Here is a 23,527-nt window from a genome sequence, read left to right on the forward strand (position 1 = left end):
TCAAAACGGAAATAACATGGCCACTGAGTCAAGAAATAGCACAATTGCAGGGACTCCGCACTAAAACCAGTGTCTAAAATTCCTGGCCAGGGGCTCATTTGGCTCCAGGCAATTGTGAGCCTGGACACTGCCTGTCAGTCTTAGGAAAAGTTACTGTGTATAGCAGTGAACTCTGGACACAGGAAAGGCTGCAAGGAAGGAAGTACAGGCAAGTAAAAGAACTTCTGGAAACAAACCAATAGACTGCAGATTTAGAACAGCCATCAACACTGGTAAAATAAAGAAATCCAAAGGGTGCAAAGAAACCTAGGCAAATTTGAGAGCCACGAGAGAGGGTAATGGAATGGGACAGAAGTACTAAAGTAGCTGGGCATGGAAAATGAAAGCAGTCATAGTTCCAAAAGAAAAGCAGGCTTCATTCAATGGCTCCTCTGAAGGCAGTGCCACTAGACCTTTCTAACAGGACTAAGCTGGGGATTGCCGGAAGTGAGAAAAGTGCAGAGAAGCAGCAACCCTCTCTTATGTCTCAGTACTGGCTTTCCTCAATCCCTGTCCTAAATCAACTGTAGACTATCTGCTAAGGCAGAAACTTTATGACACCTGAAAAAGCGGGGGCATCCATTATACATCACATACACTCTACACTGATTCACTATACACCACACATACTATACACTGAAGTGTAACCTTACAGATTTAGGATCAAAAAACAAATGTTATCATAACAACTGCTAAATCTAATTAAAAATTTCATATGCTCAACAGACTGATATTTAACAGAGTAACAGTCATATAAGAGAAGAAAATATGGCCAGGTGTGGTAGCTTTAATTGTTTAATCCCATCACTCAGGTGGCAGAAGGAGGAGGAGGAGGAGGAGGAGGAACTAAGAACAGTTTTAAGTTAGATAATTCTTCATCGTGTAATAGGGGCTTTCTTGTGCATTTTGAGATGTTTAGCAGCATCCCTGGTGTCCACTAGATGCCAGTAGTACCATGGACCGAACCATGGTTACCAAAAATGTCTTCAGACGTTGCTAAATGTCCCCTCAGGGACAAAACTGGCCCCCATCTGAGAACCACTGTACTCAAGTGAGATCATCTGACATCAAATGTTTGCTTTCATGCCCTCCCCAGCTGCGTTGCAAAAGTGTGTTGTCTCTTGTCCGGTTTCACTTGTTTGTTGTATGTCTCCTGACTCATCCTGCAGACAATTTATAATGCTAAGTATATGATATCAGAGATAGCTCCTGGGCAACAGCCCACAGCAGCATCAACACATGCAGTGTCTCCAAGCCAGAGGAGGCAGACTGCAGGCAGAAAGCCTGCATTGTGTTAAAGTCACACAAAAAACAATTCCCAAAGACACCAGGACAATAGGCCCTTGTTCCTCAGCTCATGATCCACATAAAATCGTCTTCTCACAAGAGCAGCTAACAAGAACAACTCATCCTTGCCTCAAAGCTCAAAGTGCTTTCACTGGGGAACAGTGTACAATCTGAACCTTCAGTGAAAAGAAGCGGTGGGCAATACTAAGAAAAATAAGCACATTGCCAAGAGATAATGCCAAATACTGATGTCTGCTTTTGGTCTCAAAGATGATTTACCAGTAAATGTATTCTAGAAACTGCTTATTGATAGTCTGTTATGCAGTGTGTGTGACCAATAGAATATATTACCTAACAGGTCAATAAAGAAATGCCACTTTTCACTATTATCAGTTGTTAATCCCAGCTATTTGGGAGGCTGAGGCCTGAGAGCTGCCAATTTCAATACTAATTAGGACACCACACATCATTCAAACAGTAAAACAAAATAAGGCAAATATTTACTAAAGCGTTGGACTATTTAAAATTGGACCACATTTTCCCATTAAAAGATCATGAATGGGGTACTGGGTGTATGTCTTTAATCCCAGCACTAAGGAGGCAGAGGCAGGTAGATCTCTGAGTTCAAGTCCAGCCTGGTCTACACAGTGAGTTTCAAGACATTTAAAGCTATATGAGACTCTGTCTTCAATTAAACCAACAACAACAACAAAACCAAAACCATAAAAACAGAAAAAGAAACAAAAAACCTTGCAGAAACAAAAGATCATGAATTGGGTCTGGAGAGATGGCTTAGTAGTTAAAAGTATTTGCTACTCTTCCAGAGGACCTGGGTTATTCCCAACACCTGAAGGGTGGCTCGCAACCATCTGGAACTCCAGTTCCAGGGCATCCAATGTCCTCTTGTGGCCTCCAAGGATACCAGGCACACAAATGGTGCAAAATACTCATATGACAAATTAAAATTAAAACAAATTTTGAAAAAGATCATGAATTAAGGATACAAAGAAATAAACCATTCTCTCCTACCATTTGTCAATAAAATATAGACTTACCATCTAGAATTTCTTCAGAAAATCCTGTTTTCTCAAAATCAGTGGTATTCTGACTGTACAAACCAAACAGAAGGTAATTTGCCAGCTCTCTGCAACCCTCGTTGTACCTGCTGTCAATTCCTGCAAGGCAAAGAAGGCTGTGACTAGCTGTCGCACACCGTGGAACACAATAATCACCAATGATTTGCCCATTTAGTACAGCTCTGAGGTCCAGAGGCAGTTCAAACCAGTTTTGAGCTAAAACTAAATAAACAAGCCCTTGTGAGAGAAACAGACTGAAGCATAAGGTACCTTTCTTGGATCTCAAAATCCACATAGATGGGAAAATTAAGGAACAAAGATTACTAAAGCTATTGATTTCTGAAAAGCATTTTTTCCTTCAGTTTTTAGTTTACAAGTATATGGGTGTTTGGCCTACATGCATGTATGTACCATGTATGCTTGGTATCCAATGAGGCCAGAAGAGCACCCTCCGGAATCCATGAGATCCCCTAGAATTGGATTTACAGATGTTTGTGAGCCACCATGTGGGTACGGGAATCAAACCTAGGTCCTCTGGAAGAACATGAAATGCTCTTAACTACTGAGCCCCATAAAAAGCAATTGTTAAGGGTGGAAAGAACCAGAGAATATGGTCTTCTACTGATTTGCTAGATCTTAGAATACTTTCAGTTACGAAAAATGTGTGATCAAACAAAAGCAAGCTAAGGTGGTTTGAAAAAGACAAGGTTTGAAAAAGGACAAGAGGACGGAATAATAAACCCTGACCCTTCACAAACGTCAGAAGCAATGCTTAGCACTGCACTGCAAGGTGTGGTGTGGTGCTACATGTTCCTGCAGATGACCCTCACTAGTCTAGAAAAGTTTGACCGGAGACAAGAGGAAATTAAATGACACTGTCTTTACTACTGCCTCTCAATGTCTGAGGTATCCCGGGACTACAGCCATGGGCAAGATGGCAGGGGCAGGGGCACATAGCTGCTGTCTATATGATTTTAAAAAGAATGGGTTGCAGCAGGAGCTCCAAGAATGGTAAGAGCTCCTTATCTCACTGTCTTCTCTTAGTATTTGCCCTCAATAAAACAGGAGCAGATTTCACAGGGGCGGAAACTGGGAGGACACTAACCTACAATGCACCTTCTGTGACAGCATTATTAGTCTCTTCCTGAGATTAAGAATACAAACACTGCCGCTGTGCGCCCACCTTACAAAGCACTGACCTAGGATGCAGAGAATCCCATCGGGCTGAGACTTGCTGCTCTGTGTCAGGATGCTCTGAACCTGTCGGAGTCGGCTGCAGCTGTAACAGAACAACACAGTTTCCTGAGTGCAGCAGGGTATGAAAAATCCCTAAAAGGCACACGAACCAGGAATGCTTTTGTTAGGTATGGAAACTGACACTAATCTCTTTAATCAGAACCATACCCTTCTCTTCCATTTTCTGGATGAGATGGTTATGTGTAAGTGGTCCGAAGACAATCTGGATTACTGACTGTCAGTGGCTTTTTGATTCAGTAAAGGATGACACACTAAGGCCCCATTCATAATCAATCAGGAGATGACTCCAAGAATGTCCAATGTTTTTTTACTTTTGCCGATTCTGAAAGAAACATTTCCATGTTGATTTAGCTAATTTTAGTCTTTACCAGTCTGTTTCAAAAGCAACAAACAAAAGCAAAAATTGATATAAAGGGCTCATATGTCTTAGATATAAAGGGATCAATAAATTAAGCTCCAATTCATCCACATGACCATCTTGAGGGAGTCTCAGCACAGGAGAAACACTTGATTTCTAGAGAGCTATTGCTCCTTTGGCAGAAGCAACATTCCTTGCACCCAGGCAAAGTGTAAGGAGACATCTATTCCTAACTAATAAAATCTCTATGAACTCTACTGCCTTCCTATCTCCCTCTATTCCTTCTCAGTAACCCCAAAGACGAGTTCTCAGTGTCTCAGTCAAGTCTGATCCCTCACCACCTCCAGGTCTAACCCCCAACCGTCCATAAACATTTTTAAGTGTTCAGTATTATTAACCATTCGGAATGCAAACTAAAACTACCTTGAGATTCCACTTTATCAGTCATAATGGCTATCATTAAGAAAACAAATGACCACAAGTGCTGGCAAGCATGTGGGGAAACAGCGACCCTTATCTACTAGTGGGTAGGGATTTATGCATGGTAGAGATATAAACTGGTGCAGACACTACGGGACACAGTGTGTGGAGGTTTCTCGAAAAGCTAAGAATAGAACTACCATATAGCCTTGATATACCACTCCTGACTTCATACTTCATATCTGTTTATTGCTGTCCATTCAAAATAACTAGAAAATGGAATCTGCTTAGATGTCCATCAACTGATGGATAACGATAATGTGATACATATACACATCAGAATTCTGTAAGACAGCCACTGCTCCAGCCCCTAGTTTCAAACTTTTAGACTTCTATATTTAACTTGTAATGTTTGTAGAGGTCAAAAAGCCAGAAAGGGCCGGGTGGTGGTGGCGCATGCCTTTAATCCCAGCACTCGGGAGGCAGAAGCAGGCGCATCTCTGTGAGTTCGAGGCCGGGCTGGACCGACAGCCTCCAAAACAATACAGAGAAACCCTGTCTCGTAAAACCAAAAAAAAAAAAAAAAAAAGCCAGAAAGGGTGGGGGGAAAGAAGCTTTCATTGGGGGAGGGATGGTAGCAAGCAGGTGCTATGAAGTAAGAGGGGAGAATACTGGAAGCGAAAGGCTTAAGTAGGCTGGGGGTAGGGGTTTGAGGGAAGAGAAAGGAGTAGGGGAGGGTAACCAAAACTAAGGATTTATTTTATTTTTTTATTTTCTGTGTATTTGTGTTTTGCCTGCATGTGTGTCTGTGTGAGGATGTCAGATCTTGGAGTTACAGACAGTTGTTAGCTGCCATGTGGATGCTGGGAAATGAATCTGGGTCTCCTCTGGAAAAGCAGTCGGTGCTCTTATCCATGGAGTCATCTCTCCAGCCCCCAAAACTAAGGATTTATATATTTTTTTAAAAAGTCTCATGGAAACTCACTACTATGTCATTTTAAAATATGACTTAAAGGAGTGGAGAAATGGCACTTGGTGCTCTTCCAGAGAACCAGAGTCCAAGACCCAGGTCCAGAACTGCTATCTTCAATGGAAGTCATGCTCCTCCCAACCTTGCTCAGAAAAACTTCTTTTTGCAGTGGTTAATGTAGAACTCACAACTGGTCAAAATGCTAAGAACAAAACAGGTGCTCCCCTCCCGGCCCTGCCCCCCAACAAGGCTTTGTGAACATCACAGAAAAGGATGGAAGACTAAGCTGGAGGACAGGGAACAGTACTATGAAGTGTGGTCTTTCGGACAAGATACAACCACTGCACACGTGAACTCACAGTGGGTGTGGTTACCTGCACTTGCAGAGATCTGGCTGCCTCTGCCTCCGAAGTGATAGGATTAAAGGTGTGCGCAACCATGCCCAGCTCAAGTCAAAAAATGCAACATGGTTTGGAAAAGGTTCTGAGTTCCCATTGCTAGCTGAGGAGCAATTGGCTGCTGATGGCTGCTAAGGAAGGGAGAGTTAGTTTCACTGCGTGTGTGGTTACAAATATCAGTTCTCCTCAAATTAACATGCAGGGTTAACACAATTCCTATCAACTGCCAAGAATTTTATGGATATAGAAAAACTTATTCTAAAATATATGGGGGCTAGTGAAAGGACAGAGTTCCAAGCCAGCCAGGGTTACAGTTACACAGTAAGACCTGCTTCAAAAATAAATGAATAAATCTATCTATGTGGTAGACTTCCTAAGTATTCATCATACTACCCTTTCACTTTTTCTGTAGTTTATAATAAAAATTAGAGGCTGTGAGCGAAGAGTCATATGGGATAACAAGGTTTATAAGTATATCAATGTAGAAATGGCAAGATAATTTTAATATTAAATAAACTTCTTTCCCTGAGAAATGATGTGTACCTGCCCCTGTGTATTTTCTTTTTTAATAGAGGACTGATCTTGCAGTCATTTCCCCACTAGAAAGACTTCGCAAGCTAGACCTTTGGCACATTTTCTATTCAGGACAGTATGCTGACTGACTGCCAAGGTTGCCAAGAGCTCTTTGGTTTACAAACTTATAACCAGCCACTGACAAAAAGCATGACCAGATCATGTGACCAAGAAACAAAAGCGTTTCCCTGGCAACTGCTGTTGAAAGCCAAGACAATACTGAAAATAGGAGACTTTTTCCTCCTTGTCCCCTGTCCAGTGCAAATAAAGTAGGAGCACATAAATGTAAAGAGTTTCTTTTCTCCTTAAGTAGAACATTATCCTGATTAGTGCTTTCTTATCAAATGAGTAAGGCTAAATTCAGGCCTTTTTTTGCCTTTGCACACTTTCTTGCTTCTCAAATTTAATCTTTAAACAGAATATAGTTGATTTGTCACTGAACCATGAAGCATTACAGTTACTTAATTATTTACTTTTAACTAAAAGCAAAAAACAAAAACCAAAAAAATCCAATTCGTTCAAACGAATCACCCTATTCACACCCATTCACATCCATAACCCAGAATTAATCACAGTTAACAGTTAACATACTGGCATATCTGTTTTATTCATATTAGTGCCTTTTGACACTATATGTATAAAATATTTACTGTCCTTTCATAAAGAATAGAAAATTGCTGGGCGTTGGTGGCACATGCCTTTAATCCCAGCGGCAGGCAGATCTCTGTGAGTTGGAGGCCAGCCTGGTCTATAAGAGCTAGTTCCGGGACAGGCTCCACAGCTACACAGAGAAACCCTGTCTCAAAAACCAAAACCAGTAATAATAATAAAAGAAAAATAAAAAATAGAGAATTTATATAAAACTATAGTCTTCACTGATCCTTATACCCAAAGGTCATATATATGATAGTTGGTTATGTGTCTACATGAATATACCCCAAATTCCACAGTAACACTGCCATGTAGCTTACAGTACCTGAGCAAGGCTGCTACATCCTGGATAACCTGTTTTTTGCTCACAACTTACAGAGTGTTTCACCTTCAGAGTCAAGTAGTGAGTGTGCTGGTCAGTGTTATGTCAACTTGACAGAAGCTAGAGCCACTGGATAGAAGAGAGCCTCAACTGAGAAAATACCTCCATAAGACTGAGCTTTAGGCCAGCCTGTAGGATATTTTCCTAATTAGTGATTGATGTGGGAGGGCCTGGCCTATTGTGGTTGGGCCAACCCAGTCTGGTGGTCCTAGGTGTTGTAAGAAAGCAGATTAAGTAAGTCATAAAGAGCAAGCCAGTAAGCAGCACCCCTCCATGGCCTCTGCATCAGCTCCTGCCCCTATTTTCCTGCCCTGTTTGAGTTCCTTTTCTAACTCCCTCCAATAATAAACAGTGATATGGAAGCATAAGCCAAGGAAATCCATTCCTCATCAAGCAGCTTTTTAGTCCCAGTGTTTCGTCACAGCAATAGTAACCCTAATACAAGGGTAAAGGCACTTGCCACCAACCGTGGGTTTCATGGGCAGGACCCATATGGTGAAGAAGAGAACTGATTCTCCCAAGTTGTCCTCTCATTTACCTGGAGCACGTGTTCCCCACCCAGCCAAACAAGTAAATAATAAATGTAAAAAACAAAAACACCACCACCCACAACACAACACAACCCAAGGGAAAAACTCATGGAAAAGCTGAGGATATAGCTCAATGGAAGAGCATTTTTGCCTAGCTCTGGGAATAATCCCTAGAACACACTTTCTCTCCCTCCTTGATCCAATTTCCAAGACATCAAAGAAGAATCCTGCTTTTACACTATTATTTATTTCTGAGTTTTCCTTGGGTTCAGAAATAGTTTGGGCATGAGAGAGGACAACTCAGTTGTCACCCATGGGCACACAGCAGAGGAGTCCTCAAAAACAGGAATGGAGCCCTTGGCATTCTCAGGCGTGCAGCTGCTGTGCAACCTCTCGGAGGGTGAAGAGAACCAGTGACTGCCACTATGGCTGCAGAAAGCTACGGTAACAACAGCTTGGCTGTCAACTCCCAGCTAGCATGTAGGACAGATACCTCTAGAGAGCCAGCCTGCACTTGTGTTCTTGTGAAGGGCATGACACATGTGTAGATGCCTTCCTTCAATGGCACAGGAAGTGAAGGGCATGACACATGCGCAGATGCATTCCTTCAATGGCACAGGAAGTGAAGGGCGTGACACATGCGCAGGTGCTTTCCTTCAATGGCACAGAAGTCCATGCAGGATCTCTTCTACTCACTAGTTTCCCTATCACTTCACCGTTTAAACTAGAAAAGATGTTGCAAGCTATCTAAACCAGTGTCTAATGTGACACGGCACGAAAAAGACACTGAATGAATGGCATGTCTTTCTGGTTTTTGTTTTTTCATGAAATTCTAATCAGTCAGCAGCCTTGGATAATCTTTCACACAGGTGTGGCTTTTTTCTGGAAACTTCAGGTCACAAGTGATTTTGTGTGTGTGTGTGTGTGTGTGTGTGTGTGTGTGTGTGTGTGTGTGTGTGTGTGTATGTATGCCAGTGTGTGCAGGTGCCTGTGGAGACCAGAAGAGGGCATCAGATCCCTTGGAGCTTGAGTTTTATACATTTGTGAGAAGCTGGCTTGGGTGCTGGATCCAAACTCTCTGCAAGAACAGCAAGTCCCCACAGAATCACCTCTCCAAAACCTCAATACATAGGTGAGCCTTTACTAGAAGTGTTCTGAAAACAGCAATGACATATGAAATTGGCCCATACTTTAATACTATACTAGCTTAATTGACAGTAGAGTGAAGGGGAGTAAGTTGAACCAGGGGGTCAATTAAAGGCAGTGACAGGTGCACACCTGTAACCTCAGCAATTGGGAAGTAGAGGTAGGAGGGTCAGGACTTCAAGGTCACCCTTGTGTTGAAGACACTATTCCTGGGAAGGCCACTAAGAGTCTACTCATCCCATGCTGGGAACTTAGGACAGACCAAAGAAAGGGAACCACCAAAGTTCAGCTTCAAGAACCAGTGAGTTTTAATGGGGCTTCTGATAGCAGAAGAAATGACTCAGGTAGTCCATCACCAAAGTTATCAGTGTGGGAGACAGCTCACAAAAACTGGAAACCTGGAGCTCACTGCAGACAGCTCAACAGGTCAGAGTATCTCTTCCAGACAGCTCAGCATCTCTGCATCTTCTAGGAAGTACTGGTGATATCCATCTCTTGCACATGGATTGGCTGGTCTGAGAGTGTCTCTTAACTGTCCTTACTACATAGAAGATCAAACCATATTCAAAAGTAGAATAAATAAATATACTGCTGGGGACACAGCTCAAATCCCTGGAATTGGTTGTCTCAAGCATTAGTTTGACTGCCAGTGCCCCCGCCCCCCAAAAAACCCAAAACAGTATGGAGTCTAGGTATAGACATTGTGATGTTCACTGAATAATTCTTTCAACTTGTCTGTACTTTTGAAATTCTTCCTATTACAGTGTAAGAGTGAATCATAACGAGATAACGCCGCCATGTCTGTACAAACCTAGACTTTAGGTCTTGATTAAAATGAGCTCACTACAGAACTGAGATAGGCAGGACTGAGACAGGTGATGAGACCTGGCCTTTATGGTAAACCCGTTACTGCCCTTGTCAAAATCAAGAAACTTAGAAAAGGCAAAGGCAGGCATGTGGCAAGGCCATAAGTGCCATCTCCACTGATGTCCTACACTGGTGACAGGTAAAACAAAGTTAATACTGCTACTGTTATGACCAAATGTGGTTAACCATTAGCCATAAAATGACTCAAATTGATACACACATGTCATGACTAAAGAACATGCTACTGTCATGTAACTATGTGGTAATTTTACTTCTCTGCAGGTACCTCCACTGTGGTGGTTTGAATAAGAATGGGCCCCCATAGGCTCACACATTTAAATGCTTAGGGAGTGGCACTCTTTGTTGGGGAGTAGGTGTGGCCTTGTTAGAAGTGTGTCACTAGGTTGAGCCTGAGGATACGGTTGTAGAACTCTGAGCCACCTCTCCAGCACCGTGCTGCCTGTGTGCCAGCATGCTTCCCGCCATGATGATTAACTAAACCTCTGCATTGTAAGCCAGACCCAATTAAATGCTTTTCTGTATAAGAATTGCTGTGGTCATGGCGTCTCTTCAGCAACAGAACACTGACTAAGATACCCACTTCCACACAGTCACAACATTCCAGTGCATTATAACCCTCATTCTACATTTATCCCACTGTGGTAGGGTCAAAGCACTGTTGATCCATACTCCTTTTCCCATGCAGTAATAATATAACATTTTACTTAGGTTAGCAATGACCAGATTCCTCTGCTTCTGGAGCTATCTGGCGGACAAGGCAAACTCAGAGCTGTTGTTTAGAAGCTTTTGGGAAAGCTCTTGAAAGGGATCTGACTCAACTAAGAGGACTACTCTCCTCCTTCCCTCCTCTTACATGAAGACTATTCACTAATGCACCAAATAAAAGCCCAGAAGCAGCCTGACTCCTTGGTAACTTTACACCAGCAAAGACCTACCCTTCTCTGGAGAGTTTGCAACAAATTTTGCTCATCATTTTTGCTGATTTTCTTACTAGCTTCCAAATGTAGTTCCTGATTAGAATGATTAAAAATTAATGCTCAATTGAAACATATGCCTATACAAATTTCATCAATTTGTGTTAATATGATGGCAAATTCAGCCAGGCAGTGGTGGCGCACACCTTCAATCCCAGCACTTGAGATGCAGAGGCAGTTGGGTCTCTGAGTTCAAGGCCAGCCTGGTCTACAGAGTGAGTTCCAGGACAGCCAGGGCTACACAGAGAAACCCTGTCTTGAAAAACAACAACAACAACAACAACAAAAAGATGCTAAATTCAAGAGTTCCAGAAAAACAAGTCATCACAAACAAAAAATGCAGCCAGGCGTTGCACTTGGGAGGCAGAAGCAGGTGGATCTTTGTGAGTTCAAGGCCAGCCTGGTCTACATAGTCCCAGGACAGGCTCCAAAGCAATACAGAGAAACCCTGTCTCGAAAAAACAAAAACAAACAAACAAGCCAGAAAATGCCATGAAGAGGTCTACTCACTGTATTCTGATATTTTCCATGCTGTTCCTTCTCTTTGGCTGACTGTGAGCACTTCTCTTACTTCCTGATCTTTGTGACATCAGTTCCACAGTATTCATTCAAGAAGCATCCACAATATCCTCCCTCGCATCTTTGACTACTATGAACATGTCAAATTCAAATATAATGTGGAATCCTAGATGGAGAGTTCATTTGAGGAAATAAAGTCTGGAGTACTAAACTCCAAGTAAATAAAAGTTTCCTAATTAAAGTGTTACACCAACACTGATGCCTTCATTGTAACAAATGCACCATGGTTCTGTACTACAATTCATCCCTAAATTTAAAATTATTTCAAAATCGGAGGGATTTTTTCCTGTCTTTTTTTTAAACATACTAATCTCAGTTCCCTCTCTCTCCCCTCCTCCTGATCCCTCACCTTCCCCTCATCCCCCCTTTTGCTCCTCAGAGAGGGTAAGGCCTCCCTGGGGAGTCAACAAAGTCAGTCCTATCACCATTTTGAGGACCAAGGCCCTTCCCCCTGTGTCTAGGAAAAACTAAAGGCCCAATGAGATGGCTCAGTGGGTTAAGGTACTTGTCACCAAATAATCTGACAACCTGAGTTAAGAGACTCCAGGCCCCATATGGTAGAAGGAGAGAACCTATTCCCTCAAGTTGTTCTTTGATTGCCATACCATATATATAAATATGTGCATACACACACAGTAAATAAACATAATTTAAAATGTTAAATAAAGTCAGGTGTGGTGGCACATGCCTTCTGAGTTTGAGGCCAGCCTGGTCTGTAAAGCAAGTTCTTTTTTTTTTTTTTTTTTTTTTGGTTTTTACGAGACAGGGTTTCTCTGTATTTTTTCAGAGGCTATCGGTCCAGCCCAGCCTCGAACTCACAGAGATCCGCCTGCCTCTGCCTCCCGAGTGCTGGGATTAAAGGCGTGCGCCACCACCGCCCGGCTGTAAAGCAAGTTCTAGATTAGCCAAGGCTGAATAGTGACACCCTGTCTCAAAAATGAATAAAAATACCAAGTAAGCTGCCTTTCTTCAAACTAGGACTTTAAATCAAAAGGTACCAGTTTTAAGTACCCAAACTAAACTACCTTATTCTTATTTTTTTTTCCTATGGCTGTATTCACTTATTTGCATGTGTTGTATATTGCATGTGTTGGCATGCATATCTCATGGTGTGTGGACATGTAGGTGTGGAACTGGGTTCCTCTGCCTACTATGTGGGTTCTGGTGTTTGAACTCAGTTCCTCAGGGTTGGTGCCAAGAGCCCTTACTGTTGAGCTATCTCCCTAGTCCCTTTGAAAATAGATTTCAGGGCAAAATCAACAGTTTAAGTTGTGTAACATCCCTCATGCTTACTCCCCTCTAGAAAAGAGCACCAAAGCTAGGAAACACTATCACGTTACTATACACCAGGGATGCCACAAAACTAAAGACACACAGCAAACACACTGTCACCCCAGACCTAAGTGCAAAGGCAAACAGTGAGGCCAACAACCTCTGGGCAGAAATAAAGCTACGAATCTTAACAAGCAAACCTTTGTGCTTCTCCTAGAACCACACTAAGCTTTCCCAGCCAGTATCCAAGCAACTGCTTGAGGATTTTTGAAGGGTTTTTGTTGTTACTTGTTACATCAGCCAGGGTCTGAGGTAGTCCAGACTGACCTTGACCAGGGTATATAACTGAAGTTCATAAACTCTGCAGTTCCTGAGAGACCTTCTGCAGAAATATATTTTGATGTAGGATAGTATATTCCAGCAAGATTTCCACTAATTCCTCAGTATTAGTTCAGGTAAGTTAGGTTATATTTTGGTTAAGGAAAAAATCCTAGGGCCAGAGAAATGGTTCAATAGCTAAATGTGTTTGCTGCTAAACCTTGTTGACCGTGTTCAAGCCCAGGGACCTAAGGATCTACACAGTAGGAGAGCACCTACTCCAGAAAAACTGTTTTCAGACTTCCACACATACCCTGTGGCATGTGTGCATGAGCGTACACACAAACACACATTGTAATTTCTTTAAAAATGTTTTGAAGGCCGGGCGTTGGTGGCGCATGCCTTTAATCCCAGCACTCGGGAGGCAGAGGCAGGCGGATCTCTGTGAGTTCGAGGCCGGGCTGGACCAACAGCCTCCAAAACAATACAGAGAAACCCTGTCTCGAAAATCCAAAAAAAAAAAAAAAATGTTTTGAAGAAGGGTGGTGGCGGCAGCAGTGGCGCTCGCCTAATTTAATCTCAGCACTGGAAGGCAGAGGCAGGAGGATCTCTGTGAGTTCAAGGCCAGCCTGGTCTAGAGAGCAAATTCCAGAACAAAAAAATTATTTTCTTTTGAGACAAAGTCTCAATATGCAGCCCTCGCTGGTCTGAAACATGCTATGTAGACCAGGCTGGTCCCAAACTCACAGAGATCTGCTTGCCTCTGCCTCCCAAGTGCTGGGATAAAGGAGTGTATCAACCACTCAAAACCAAAAATCTGTTTATTCAGGCTGGAGAGATGGCTCAGCAGTTAAAAACACTGGATGAGCTTACAGAGGGCTTTGGTTTGATTCTCAGCACCAACATGGTGGTTCACAACTCAAGTTTCAGGGGATCCAATGTCCTCTTTTGACCTCTGCAGGCACCAAGCATGCACATGGTGCATGGAAATTTGGCAGGTAAAACATTAACACATAAAATAAAAATCTAATAAAAAATTCAAAATATTTTTTTATTCCAAAACCCCAGTGACATTTAACTTCTTTCTCATGTTCACTATGGATCCCTGAGTTCTAGATAGAGGAGCCACCATTTGGAGCAGTAACAGCCACAACAGAAGGAAAGAGAGTAACAAATTACACTGGGAAGCTTTTACTGAAAAGGACTACAATGTTATTCTTATATGCACATTTCATTAACCAAAGAGCCAAGAATAACTCACAAGCCAATTTGAAAGGGGAAAACAACTCTAATTCTACATGCTTGGGTGACAGAAACCAAATTTATCTGACAGACAGCATGATGACTATCATAATCTTAGAAAGAGGTCTTTAATTCTGAGGAACATTATTTTTACTTCCGCTCTCCATTCTCCATCTGTGAGAATGGACTCCCTTACAGATGAGAGCCATAGCTTGCAAGCACCATCTACGGTCTCTAGGAATGTGACCTCACTAGTTAAGCCTGCCTCTTTCATCACTTGGGAGTGAGAGAGCAACAAAGAAACCAAACTCTAAGAAAGAAACCAAAAGTGGTTGACAAGAAAGTGCTGCCCTGAAACCGGATGGGAACCTTCAAAATGTCAAAGTGAAGGGGGAAAGCCAGGCATGGGGCCAAAGGCCTGAAATCTCAGCACGTGGGAGGCTGAGGCAGAAGGATCAACCAAGTTCAAAGCCAGCCTGAGTTACAGAATAAGATTTAACTCAAAACCACTAGGGAAAATAAGTCAAGTCTTGAATAGGTAAGAAAAGCATGTTCAACTACAGGGAAGTGGAGAAATGAGGGGACTCTTCACCAAAATTTCTTTAGCAAAGGCCTGATGTTAAACCATGAACTGTGTAAAGTCAAGTTTCAGTCAAACCACCTTATGCAAAATTCAGAGTTTAGGTATGACTAATAAAGTAATATATACATAATATATGTAGTATATTATATATATGCGCACACGTATGTCTGTATGTTCGTCTGTGGGAGTGTATGTTGCACATGTGTCAGTGCCTGCAGAAGTCAGAAGAGAGCACTGGATACTCCCAGCCCTATATATATCTTAACATAAAAATACTACCTTTAAGAAAGTAAAGAGCTCCCAGCACTGAGGAGGTAGAGGAAGGTGGATCTCTGAGTTCAAGGCCAGCATGGTATACATCAGGAGTTCCAGGCCATCAGATGCTACTTAGTGAGAATCTGTCTCAAAAAAACAAAGAGAAAATATGAAGAAGAGAAAGTGAAGATCCAGAGATGACTCAGTAGGCAAAAGTGCTTAATGTGCCAGTCCGATAACCTGAATTCAAGGAGAGAAAATGTCACCCTACTGACCTCCACACACACACCATGGGACCAGTGTCCCTGCCCCCTCCCAAAAAATTTACTAATAATAAATAATACAAGTTTTTTTTTTTCCCGAGACAGGGTTTCTCTGTATTGTTTTGGAGGCTGTCCTGAAACTCGCTCTGTAGACCAGGCTGGCCTCGAACTCACAGAGATCCGCCTGCCTCTGCCTCCCAAGTGCTGGGATTAAAGCTGTGCGCCACCAATGTCTGGCTCGTTTATTTTCTTCTTAAAATCTTGTATTATGTGCTGGGCATTGGTGGCGCATGCCTTTAATCCCAGCACTTGGGAGACAGAGGCAGGTGGATCTCAGTGAGTTCAAGGCCAGCCTGGTCTACAGAGCGAGTTCCAGGACAGCCTCCAAAACAATACAGAGAAACCCTGTCTCGAAAAACCAAAGAGAGAGAGAGAGAGAGAGAGAGAGAGAGAGAGAGAGAGAGGCGGGGGAGGGAGGGAGGGAAAGAGGGAGAGGGAGGGAGGGAGGGAGGGAGGGAGGAGGAGGAGGAGGAGGAGGAGGAGGAGGAGGAGGAGGAGGAAGAAGAAGAAGAAGAAGAAGAAGAAGAAGAAGAAGAAGAAGAAGAAGAAGAAGAAGAAGAAGAAGAAGAAGAAGAAGAAGAAGAAGAAGAAAATAAACAGGCTGGAGAAATGGCTCAGAGGTTAAGAACACTGGCTGCTCTTCAGAGGACCTGAGTTCAATTCCCAGCAACCACATGGTGGCTCACAACCATCTATAATGACATCTGGTGTGTGGCATGCATGCAGACAGAACACTGTATACATAATAAATAAACAAATCTTTAAAAAAAAAGAAAATAAATAAGCCAGGTATGGTACATATTCTTGTAATTCCAGTACTCTGGAGACAGAGGCTGGGAAATTACCACAAGTTCAAGGCTAGTTCAGTCAACACAGCAAGTTCCAGGTCAGCCAGGAATATATAGTAAGGCCCTGTCAGAGTCAAAAAGATCAATAAGAAGCAAGAAAGTGGCTAGCATTTATTCTGGAGATGGATTTTTTATGGTAAAGTTGCTTTTCCACTCTCAAGTCTCAAAAATATTCAAATCAAGGGCCAGCAAAAGAACTCAGCGGGTAAAGGAGTTGGCATCAAGACTGATGACATGAGTTGGATCCACGACCAGCATGATATAGGAAAAGAATCACCTCCCAAAAGTTGTCCCCTGACACACTTACACAGACACATACACTGAGTGCTGGGATTAAAGGTGTACACCACCAAAATGCAGTCATTTTTAAAATTCAAATAAAGGTTACTGAGCTTGTCATGGGGATACAGTACAGAGGGAGAATACTTTGCTGTCATTTAAAGGTCCTGGGTTTCATCTCCAGCACCGTACCAAACAAGTGTGGCACTTGGAACCCGAGGACAGGCACACACCCCCACAGAGAGCCTAGATTTATCTAATGGCAGTCCCAGTTCTAAAGCATCCTGTTCTATATTTGTAAAACTTTTAAATACTTTCAAACAGTTATACTATCTGGCAGAAGCACTGAGAGAGAGAGGAGACTGTTTCCACAAGCAGCTAACCACTACACACTATATACCCCAGAAAGAATTCCTATGAGGGGCACAGAAATCCAGTGTCAAAGCAGAAGCAAAACAGGACTCCCAAATACATTGTTTCATTACTATCTAATGGCTTTATTCTTCTCTCATGTCTTAGTCATCCAATAAACACCCCGCCAGAATGTGTGAAGGAATCCAGGGAGATGAAAAAGGAGAATTAGTTTTGGGGCTCTGTGGATAAAGGCACTTGCTGCCAAGCCTGAGTCCAATCCTGCAACCCGCATAGGAGAGAGCAGAGAAAAGACTCCAGGCAAGTAGTCCTCTGATCTTTATACTCTCACTGTGGCATGCACACAGTCAAACAGACATACAATAGATAGATAGAGTCATAGATAGGTAGATAATAAATAAATGTAATTTAAAAATAAAAAAGAAGCCATGCAAGGTGGCTCATGTCTTTAATCTCAGCACAGAGAAGCAGGTAGATATGAGTTCAAGACCAGCCAGGTCTACATAGTGAGACTTTCTCAAAAATAAAACAAAAAGTTTTTTTTTTTTCAAGACAGGGTTTCTCTATGTAGACCAGCTTGGCCTCAAACTCACAGAGATCCGCCTGCCTCTGCGTCCCAAGTGTTAGGACTAAAGGGCCACTACCACTCAGCTATAACTGATGTATTTTTATTTTATGTGTACTGGTGTTTCACCTGCATGCATGTATGGGTGAGGCTGTCAGACAATTGTGAGCTGTCATTTGGGTCCTGGGAACTGAACCCAGGTTCTTTGGAAGAGCAGTCAGTGCTCCTAACTGCTGAGCCACCTCTCTAGTCCCAAAAATGTTTTTTACTCTTCATAGATTTGAGCCAATTAAAACAAACAACACACCATAAGTAAAAATAAAAAGCAAACAACAAAACTCTATAAAAAAAAAAAAACAAGGCTGGGTGTGATATAGCATATGCAATGCCCTGGGATTTGACCTCAACACTGGAGGGAAACACATACACATAGAACATTAAAATACCCAAACCAGCATTCGGTAATCAGAAGCAAGTGGGTCCCTTTGAGTTCAAGGCCAGCCTGGTCTACAGAGTAAGGACCTACCTCAAAAAAAAAAAAAAAAAAAAAAAAAAAGAGAGAGAGAGGGAGAGGGAGAGGGAGAGAGAAAAGCCATTTTAACATATTAGTAGTATATTAGTTCCCTTTCAAGGGAACAATAACATTTGTTTTTCTAAAAGGCTGCAAGTAAGAAAACAAACAAAAAGCCTCTTCTGGTTTAATGACAGGCTAACAGTGTCCTTCCCTTAGTTCTTCCTACTGCAACACCGCCATCACTCTAACCTCTACGTTTCGTTGGCAGCTCCACACCAGCTCAGTCACAATTGCCCAGACTATCAATGTCAGCCCCAAAGACAGAGAACAGAAACAGATCTTCTGTATAGAAAAGGGCAGGACGGTCCTCCCTAATATCAACTCCCCTCCCCGTACACCGACACTCCTGGGGCACTCCTGGATTCTATCAGGAACCTGGTGTCAGCCGCTTTGGGGGGTTCCGGGCCTCTTTCCCTATCCATAGTTTTTTTTCTCTCCTGCGCCCCCAATGACCTTCACATCCCCGCAACGGGCACTCCCCACCCAGGGTGGAGGGGACGTCGGATGCAATGGCCAGGGACAGGTGAGGGGAGGCGCTGCCAATGTGCACGCAGGGGATCGGTAACTCTACAACCGAGCTGCGGTCTGGGGCAAAGGCTCTGGACACCTAGGAGCGCAGGGGTTCATGCGGCAGTTTCTGGGGCGCACTCGCATGAAGACAGGGCCTGGGGTGGGCATGTCACAATGGGATCTTCCCGGGAACCGCGGTGGGTGCCGAGCTATAGTCACAGCACAGTCCCTCCGGAAGGCCGCCGGCCCCAGGCAAACGTTCTTCGGTGAGCCGTTTCAAACAATCCTCCGCAAGGAAGCCATATCAGACCACGCCCTGCCGCCCGAGGCGTAGCCGCCCCACGGCGCATCCCCGGCCACACTTGGCGGCCTCGACCCGGCGTACCTGACGGAGGCCGCCCCACGGCCGGAGGTGCCAGCGAAGCGCGCGCGGGGCCGCCCCGGCAGCGGTGGGGCGAAAGAGTCCATGGAGGCAGGCGGCGGAGGACCACGGGGCCGCGGAGGGTCGCTGGCGCCGGCACCGCAGCGGGCCAGCGGCAGGGCGGAGCGAGGGCGCGCCGAGGGGGCGGGGCAGGCGCGCGCGGGCACGTGGGGGCGGGGCGGGAGCGCGCGTAGCTGGGGCGTCAGCGAGCGTGGGGCCGAGCGCTTGACCGTTCTGCTTCAGGGACAGACCGACTCGGTGCGACTTCGGGCCCTAAGGTCTCTCAGCGTCGCGGGGATCAGTCAGAACCGCTGCCATACTCGCGGACGCGCCCGGGGCGGGGACTCGAGCCAGCTCCGCCCCTCCTGGCCCGACGGTGCTGGGGTACTTCAGTTCTGTATCTGGCATTTTATCCCTGAGTCTCCTGGACAGCTGCCTGTCAGCAGTTGCCTGCTTCTCATCAGTTGCACACCCACCCTTGAAACATTCGTTCTCTTAGCGATGCGTCCTGTTCAGTGTACCGGCGTCAGAGACTCACCGTATCCCAGGAGACTCCTCCCTTTGCAGCTCAGATCCTAGTTAGAATTGTTTCCAGCTGTGGTCAGTGAGCCAGAAAGTCTCACAGAGCCATAGTTTCTTCCCGCATAAAGTGGTTGCCCGTGTCCTTTAGCTACAGAGCCTATTTAATGATTACGTCCAGCACCACATATTGACCTTATCAAGATGTCCTGCGTGTTCTAAATTCATCTCGTCATATTAAATTTTAACAACGCGGGACTTTTTCCTGCCATAATGATCGGCGTTTGAGTCATTAATAGTGCCGGCTAAAGAAAGAAAAAACTCCTTCTGCTCATAAAGATTTTAATAATCCCTAAGGTGTTATCTGCAGGTTTAACGGAAAGACGGTCAAAAGAGGAAAATAAAAGTACTTCTTTTTATACTCAAGAAAGGAAAATAATTTGCCTTCATACCCAAGTCGTGAATGTGTAACCATTGTTTAGAGGTAACCAACACAGTCTCTGAATATCAACCAATCAGGGACAGCCTCTCTTCAGGGGCTTCCAAATCAGCCAGTTACCAACAGCTTCTGAAAGCCAGCTAATCATTGACAGTAGCCCAATCAGCAGCTCCATGGTTGGGCTTCAGAATGAAAGAGCGGTTCTCAGACGCTTTGTTCCGCAGACCACAATACAGTCATTTGTCTGTAAATTGCTAAACGGTCAATTTACTGAATCACCACAAGTCTCTGCAGACCCAAACGCTATGTACATCTCTGGCTTTGTTCGGAGTCTGCTTTGAGAATAAAGCTTTCCTTTGCGAGCAAATGTGATTGATATTCACCTTCCCCTACACCCCTTAGATACGTTTTATGTAGCCTAGGCTGGCCTTGAACCACTGATCATCTCGCTTCAGCCTCCTAAATGCTGACATTACAGATCTGCATCATCCAGCTGGAAGGCTGATAAAATTTGTAGCATAGACCAAAAAAATTGTGTGCCACTGGACGTTTGGCTAATGTTGTGGTAAGCATATATCACATCTTGCTTATTCATTCATCAGGTAATGAACAGTGGGTTATTTCCACGATTTCTGTGACTTAGCTTAATACAATATGAACAGATGTCAACCAGTCTTTGTGTACACATGCTTTTAATTCTCTTGTATATGTAGTGTACTCCTGACAGTGGACTGCTTGATCACACAGAAACTATGTTTAATAATTTGAGATAGTTCCAAACTGTTTTTGAAAAAAGCTGCACCATTTATATTCACATTACCAAGGTGTGAGGGTTCCAATTCTTCCACATGTTCCCAAACATTTACTATCTTCTGGATTGTAGTCATCTTACTGCAAACCAGGTAGTGGTTTGCTATAATCATCTCTTCGTGTGCTATGGGAGAGAAACAGTGTGAGCAGGAATCCCTGGAAAGACTCTGTAGGACTGAGAACTGCAGCGGTGGGAGAGGTTGGAAGGTCCAGATGCTAGTTACCCAACCTTGGGCTAGCTTTGGCCCCTAGAACAGCCATTTCTTGCCCACCTTTGTGTCAGAACCAACATCCTGTGACTAATAGATAAAAACTGTTGGAATCTTTGACTTAGCAGATTACTGACTAGAGCTAACCCAGAAGTTAAGAATGTCACCAGACTAGCTGACATATAGCTTTAGTTCTAGCACTCTGGAGGCAGAGGCAGACAGGTATCTATAAGCTCAAGACCAGCCTCTTGTCTACATAGTTTGTTCCAAGACAGTCAGGGCTATGGAGGGAGACCCTGTCTCAAAACGAAATACAAAAAAAAATCCAAAACCAAAACCAAAAAAAGCTAAGAATATTATCAGATGGCATCTTAGGCCTGTAGAAACGCTTCCCCCTGCCCTGATTTTTTTAAACTTTATTTGTTCCTTAAAATTCTAAAAAAAAACCTTCATGAAACTGCTTCCATGCTGAAACAATCCTTGGAGTAATCCAAATGTGTGTTCCTGGACCATGGTCACTCAAATTGGCTCCAGAATAAACAATGGGCCACCAAGTTACCATGCAAACTGAGCCTTACCCATTATGAGCTGGCTAGTATCAGACCCACAAAGCCATCAAGTAGGACACATACAACAGCAATCCAATATCAAATGGAAGTGGTATAGATGTGATTGGGCCCAAACTGGTCCCGGAGGCACAAGCAAGTTACATGAAGAACTTGCCCAGATACCTATGGTATCTATTTCTGTTACAAGGCCTTCTGTTTACAAACATACCTATGGCCTCATGGCAGCATGTGTATGATCAGTTGACTGAGGAAGAAAAGACTAGGTTCTTTGATCTTTTTGAGGGACCCACCACCCAGCTCCCAAATAAATCACACATGGAATCATGGAATCTTATTACTTATGGATGCCTGGCCTTAGCATGGCTTGTTTCTAGCCAGTTTTTCTTATATTATCCCACCTACCTTTTCCCTCTGGGCTTTCATCTTTCTTAATTCTGTATATCTTACTTTCCTTCTTACTCCGTGGCTGTCTGGGTGGCTGGGTGGCTGGCCCTTGATGTCCTCCTCTCCTTGTTCTCTTGTTGCTCCTCTTCCTTGTTCCTCCTTCATTTCTGCCAGCCTGTCCTTGCTCCTGCCTCACTATTGGCTGTTCAGCACTTTATTAGGACCACCAGGTGTTTTAGACATGCACAGTAACACAGCTTCACAGAGTTAAACAAATGAAGCATTAAAAAAGTCACACACCTGAAAATAGACAGTTCTGCATGCTATGCAGGCACCATCCAGAAATGGACAGCTGGAACATTACAATCGCATTCTAGCATAAACTTAAAAGACACTGCCGGCCGGGCGTTGGTGGCGCACGCCTTTAATCCCAGCACTCGGGAGGCAGAGGCAGGTGGATCTCTGTGAGTTCGAGGCCAGCCTGGTCTACACAGAGAGTTCCAGGACAGCCTCCAAAACAATACAGAGAAACCCTGTCTTGAAAAACAAAAACCAAAAAAAAAAAAAAAAAAGACACTGGCGAAGAGAAATCTTCACAGTGGGCAGAACTCTGGGAAGCACACATGGTCATACAGTTTGCTTGGAAGGAGAAATGATCAGATGTGCCATTGCTTACTGAATGATGGGCTGTAGCCAATGGATTGGCTAGATGATCAGGGATGAGGAAAGAACATGATTGAAAAACTGATGAGAAAGCATCTGTGGAAGAAGTGTTTGGATAGATCTCTCCAAATGGGCAAAGTATGTGACGATAATTGTGTCCCGTGATTTTTTTTGGAAGGGTTTCTCTGTGTAACAGCCCTCCCTGGCTGTCCTGGAATTTAGAGATCTGCTGGCCTCTGCCTCCTAAATGATGGGATTAAAGGCACATGCCACCATGCCCAAATAATTGTGTCCGATGTAAATGCTCATCACAAGGTGACCAGCTGAGGAGGAGTTCAGTAATCAAGTAGATAGGATGACTGGTTCTATGGACAGTGAAATTCTTTCCCAGCCACTCCTGTCATTGCTTAGTCCCCCAAACTCAAAAAAAAAGTGCAAATATCCAGAAATGAGCTCAACCTGGACTACAGGAGGATTTCTGGCAGTTAGATAAAAGTCAGCATTCCTCAGGAACTTGTGAAATTGGTTCCCATCTTTCAAAAGGAGCATGTCCTTTCCTCTGGCAGAAGGGACATATGACTCCATTGACATATGCCTGTAGTTGTATATCAAAGCCCATGCCGGCCTCCAGGCCCCCTCAGCATCACAAGTACCTATTATACATTTCAAAGTCCACACTCTAGCATTCCGGCCCTCCTTCCCTCCCCAGGCTTCCCTCCTCCCAAATAGTCATTTGTTTTCTCTGTAATGTCAAGGTGCCACCCCCCTGCTATTCTCGCTACGCTTTCTCTGTTCTCTACTCCATGCTGTTCTTCCTTCTCTCACAGACAGCCCTAGCCATGTC

General features: G+C 43.8%; 1 protein-coding gene across 2 annotated transcripts in view; it reads right to left on the reverse strand.

Annotated features, from left to right (window-relative positions):
- Dnaaf9 (dynein axonemal assembly factor 9) overlaps positions 1 to 19,209 on the reverse strand; it is a 130,320-nt gene extending 111,111 nt beyond the window's left edge. For both annotated transcript variants that reach the window (XM_040746302.1, XM_040746301.1), the window contains exons 1-3: positions 19,055 to 19,209; positions 3,602 to 3,681; positions 2,382 to 2,501 (exon numbers count right to left, since the gene is read on the reverse strand). In XM_040746302.1, the coding sequence (XP_040602236.1) occupies positions 2,382 to 2,501; positions 3,602 to 3,681; positions 19,055 to 19,137 (283 nt within the window). In that variant the 5' untranslated portion in view covers positions 19,138 to 19,209. The remainder of the gene's footprint in view (positions 1 to 2,381; positions 2,502 to 3,601; positions 3,682 to 19,054) is intronic.
- Between the last annotated feature and the right edge of the window lie 4,318 nt (positions 19,210 to 23,527).

The sequence above is a fragment of the Mesocricetus auratus genome, unplaced genomic scaffold (genome assembly GCF_017639785.1).
Source record: "Mesocricetus auratus isolate SY011 unplaced genomic scaffold, BCM_Maur_2.0 Super-Scaffold_100004, whole genome shotgun sequence".
Lineage (NCBI taxonomy): Eukaryota > Metazoa > Chordata > Mammalia > Rodentia > Cricetidae > Mesocricetus > Mesocricetus auratus.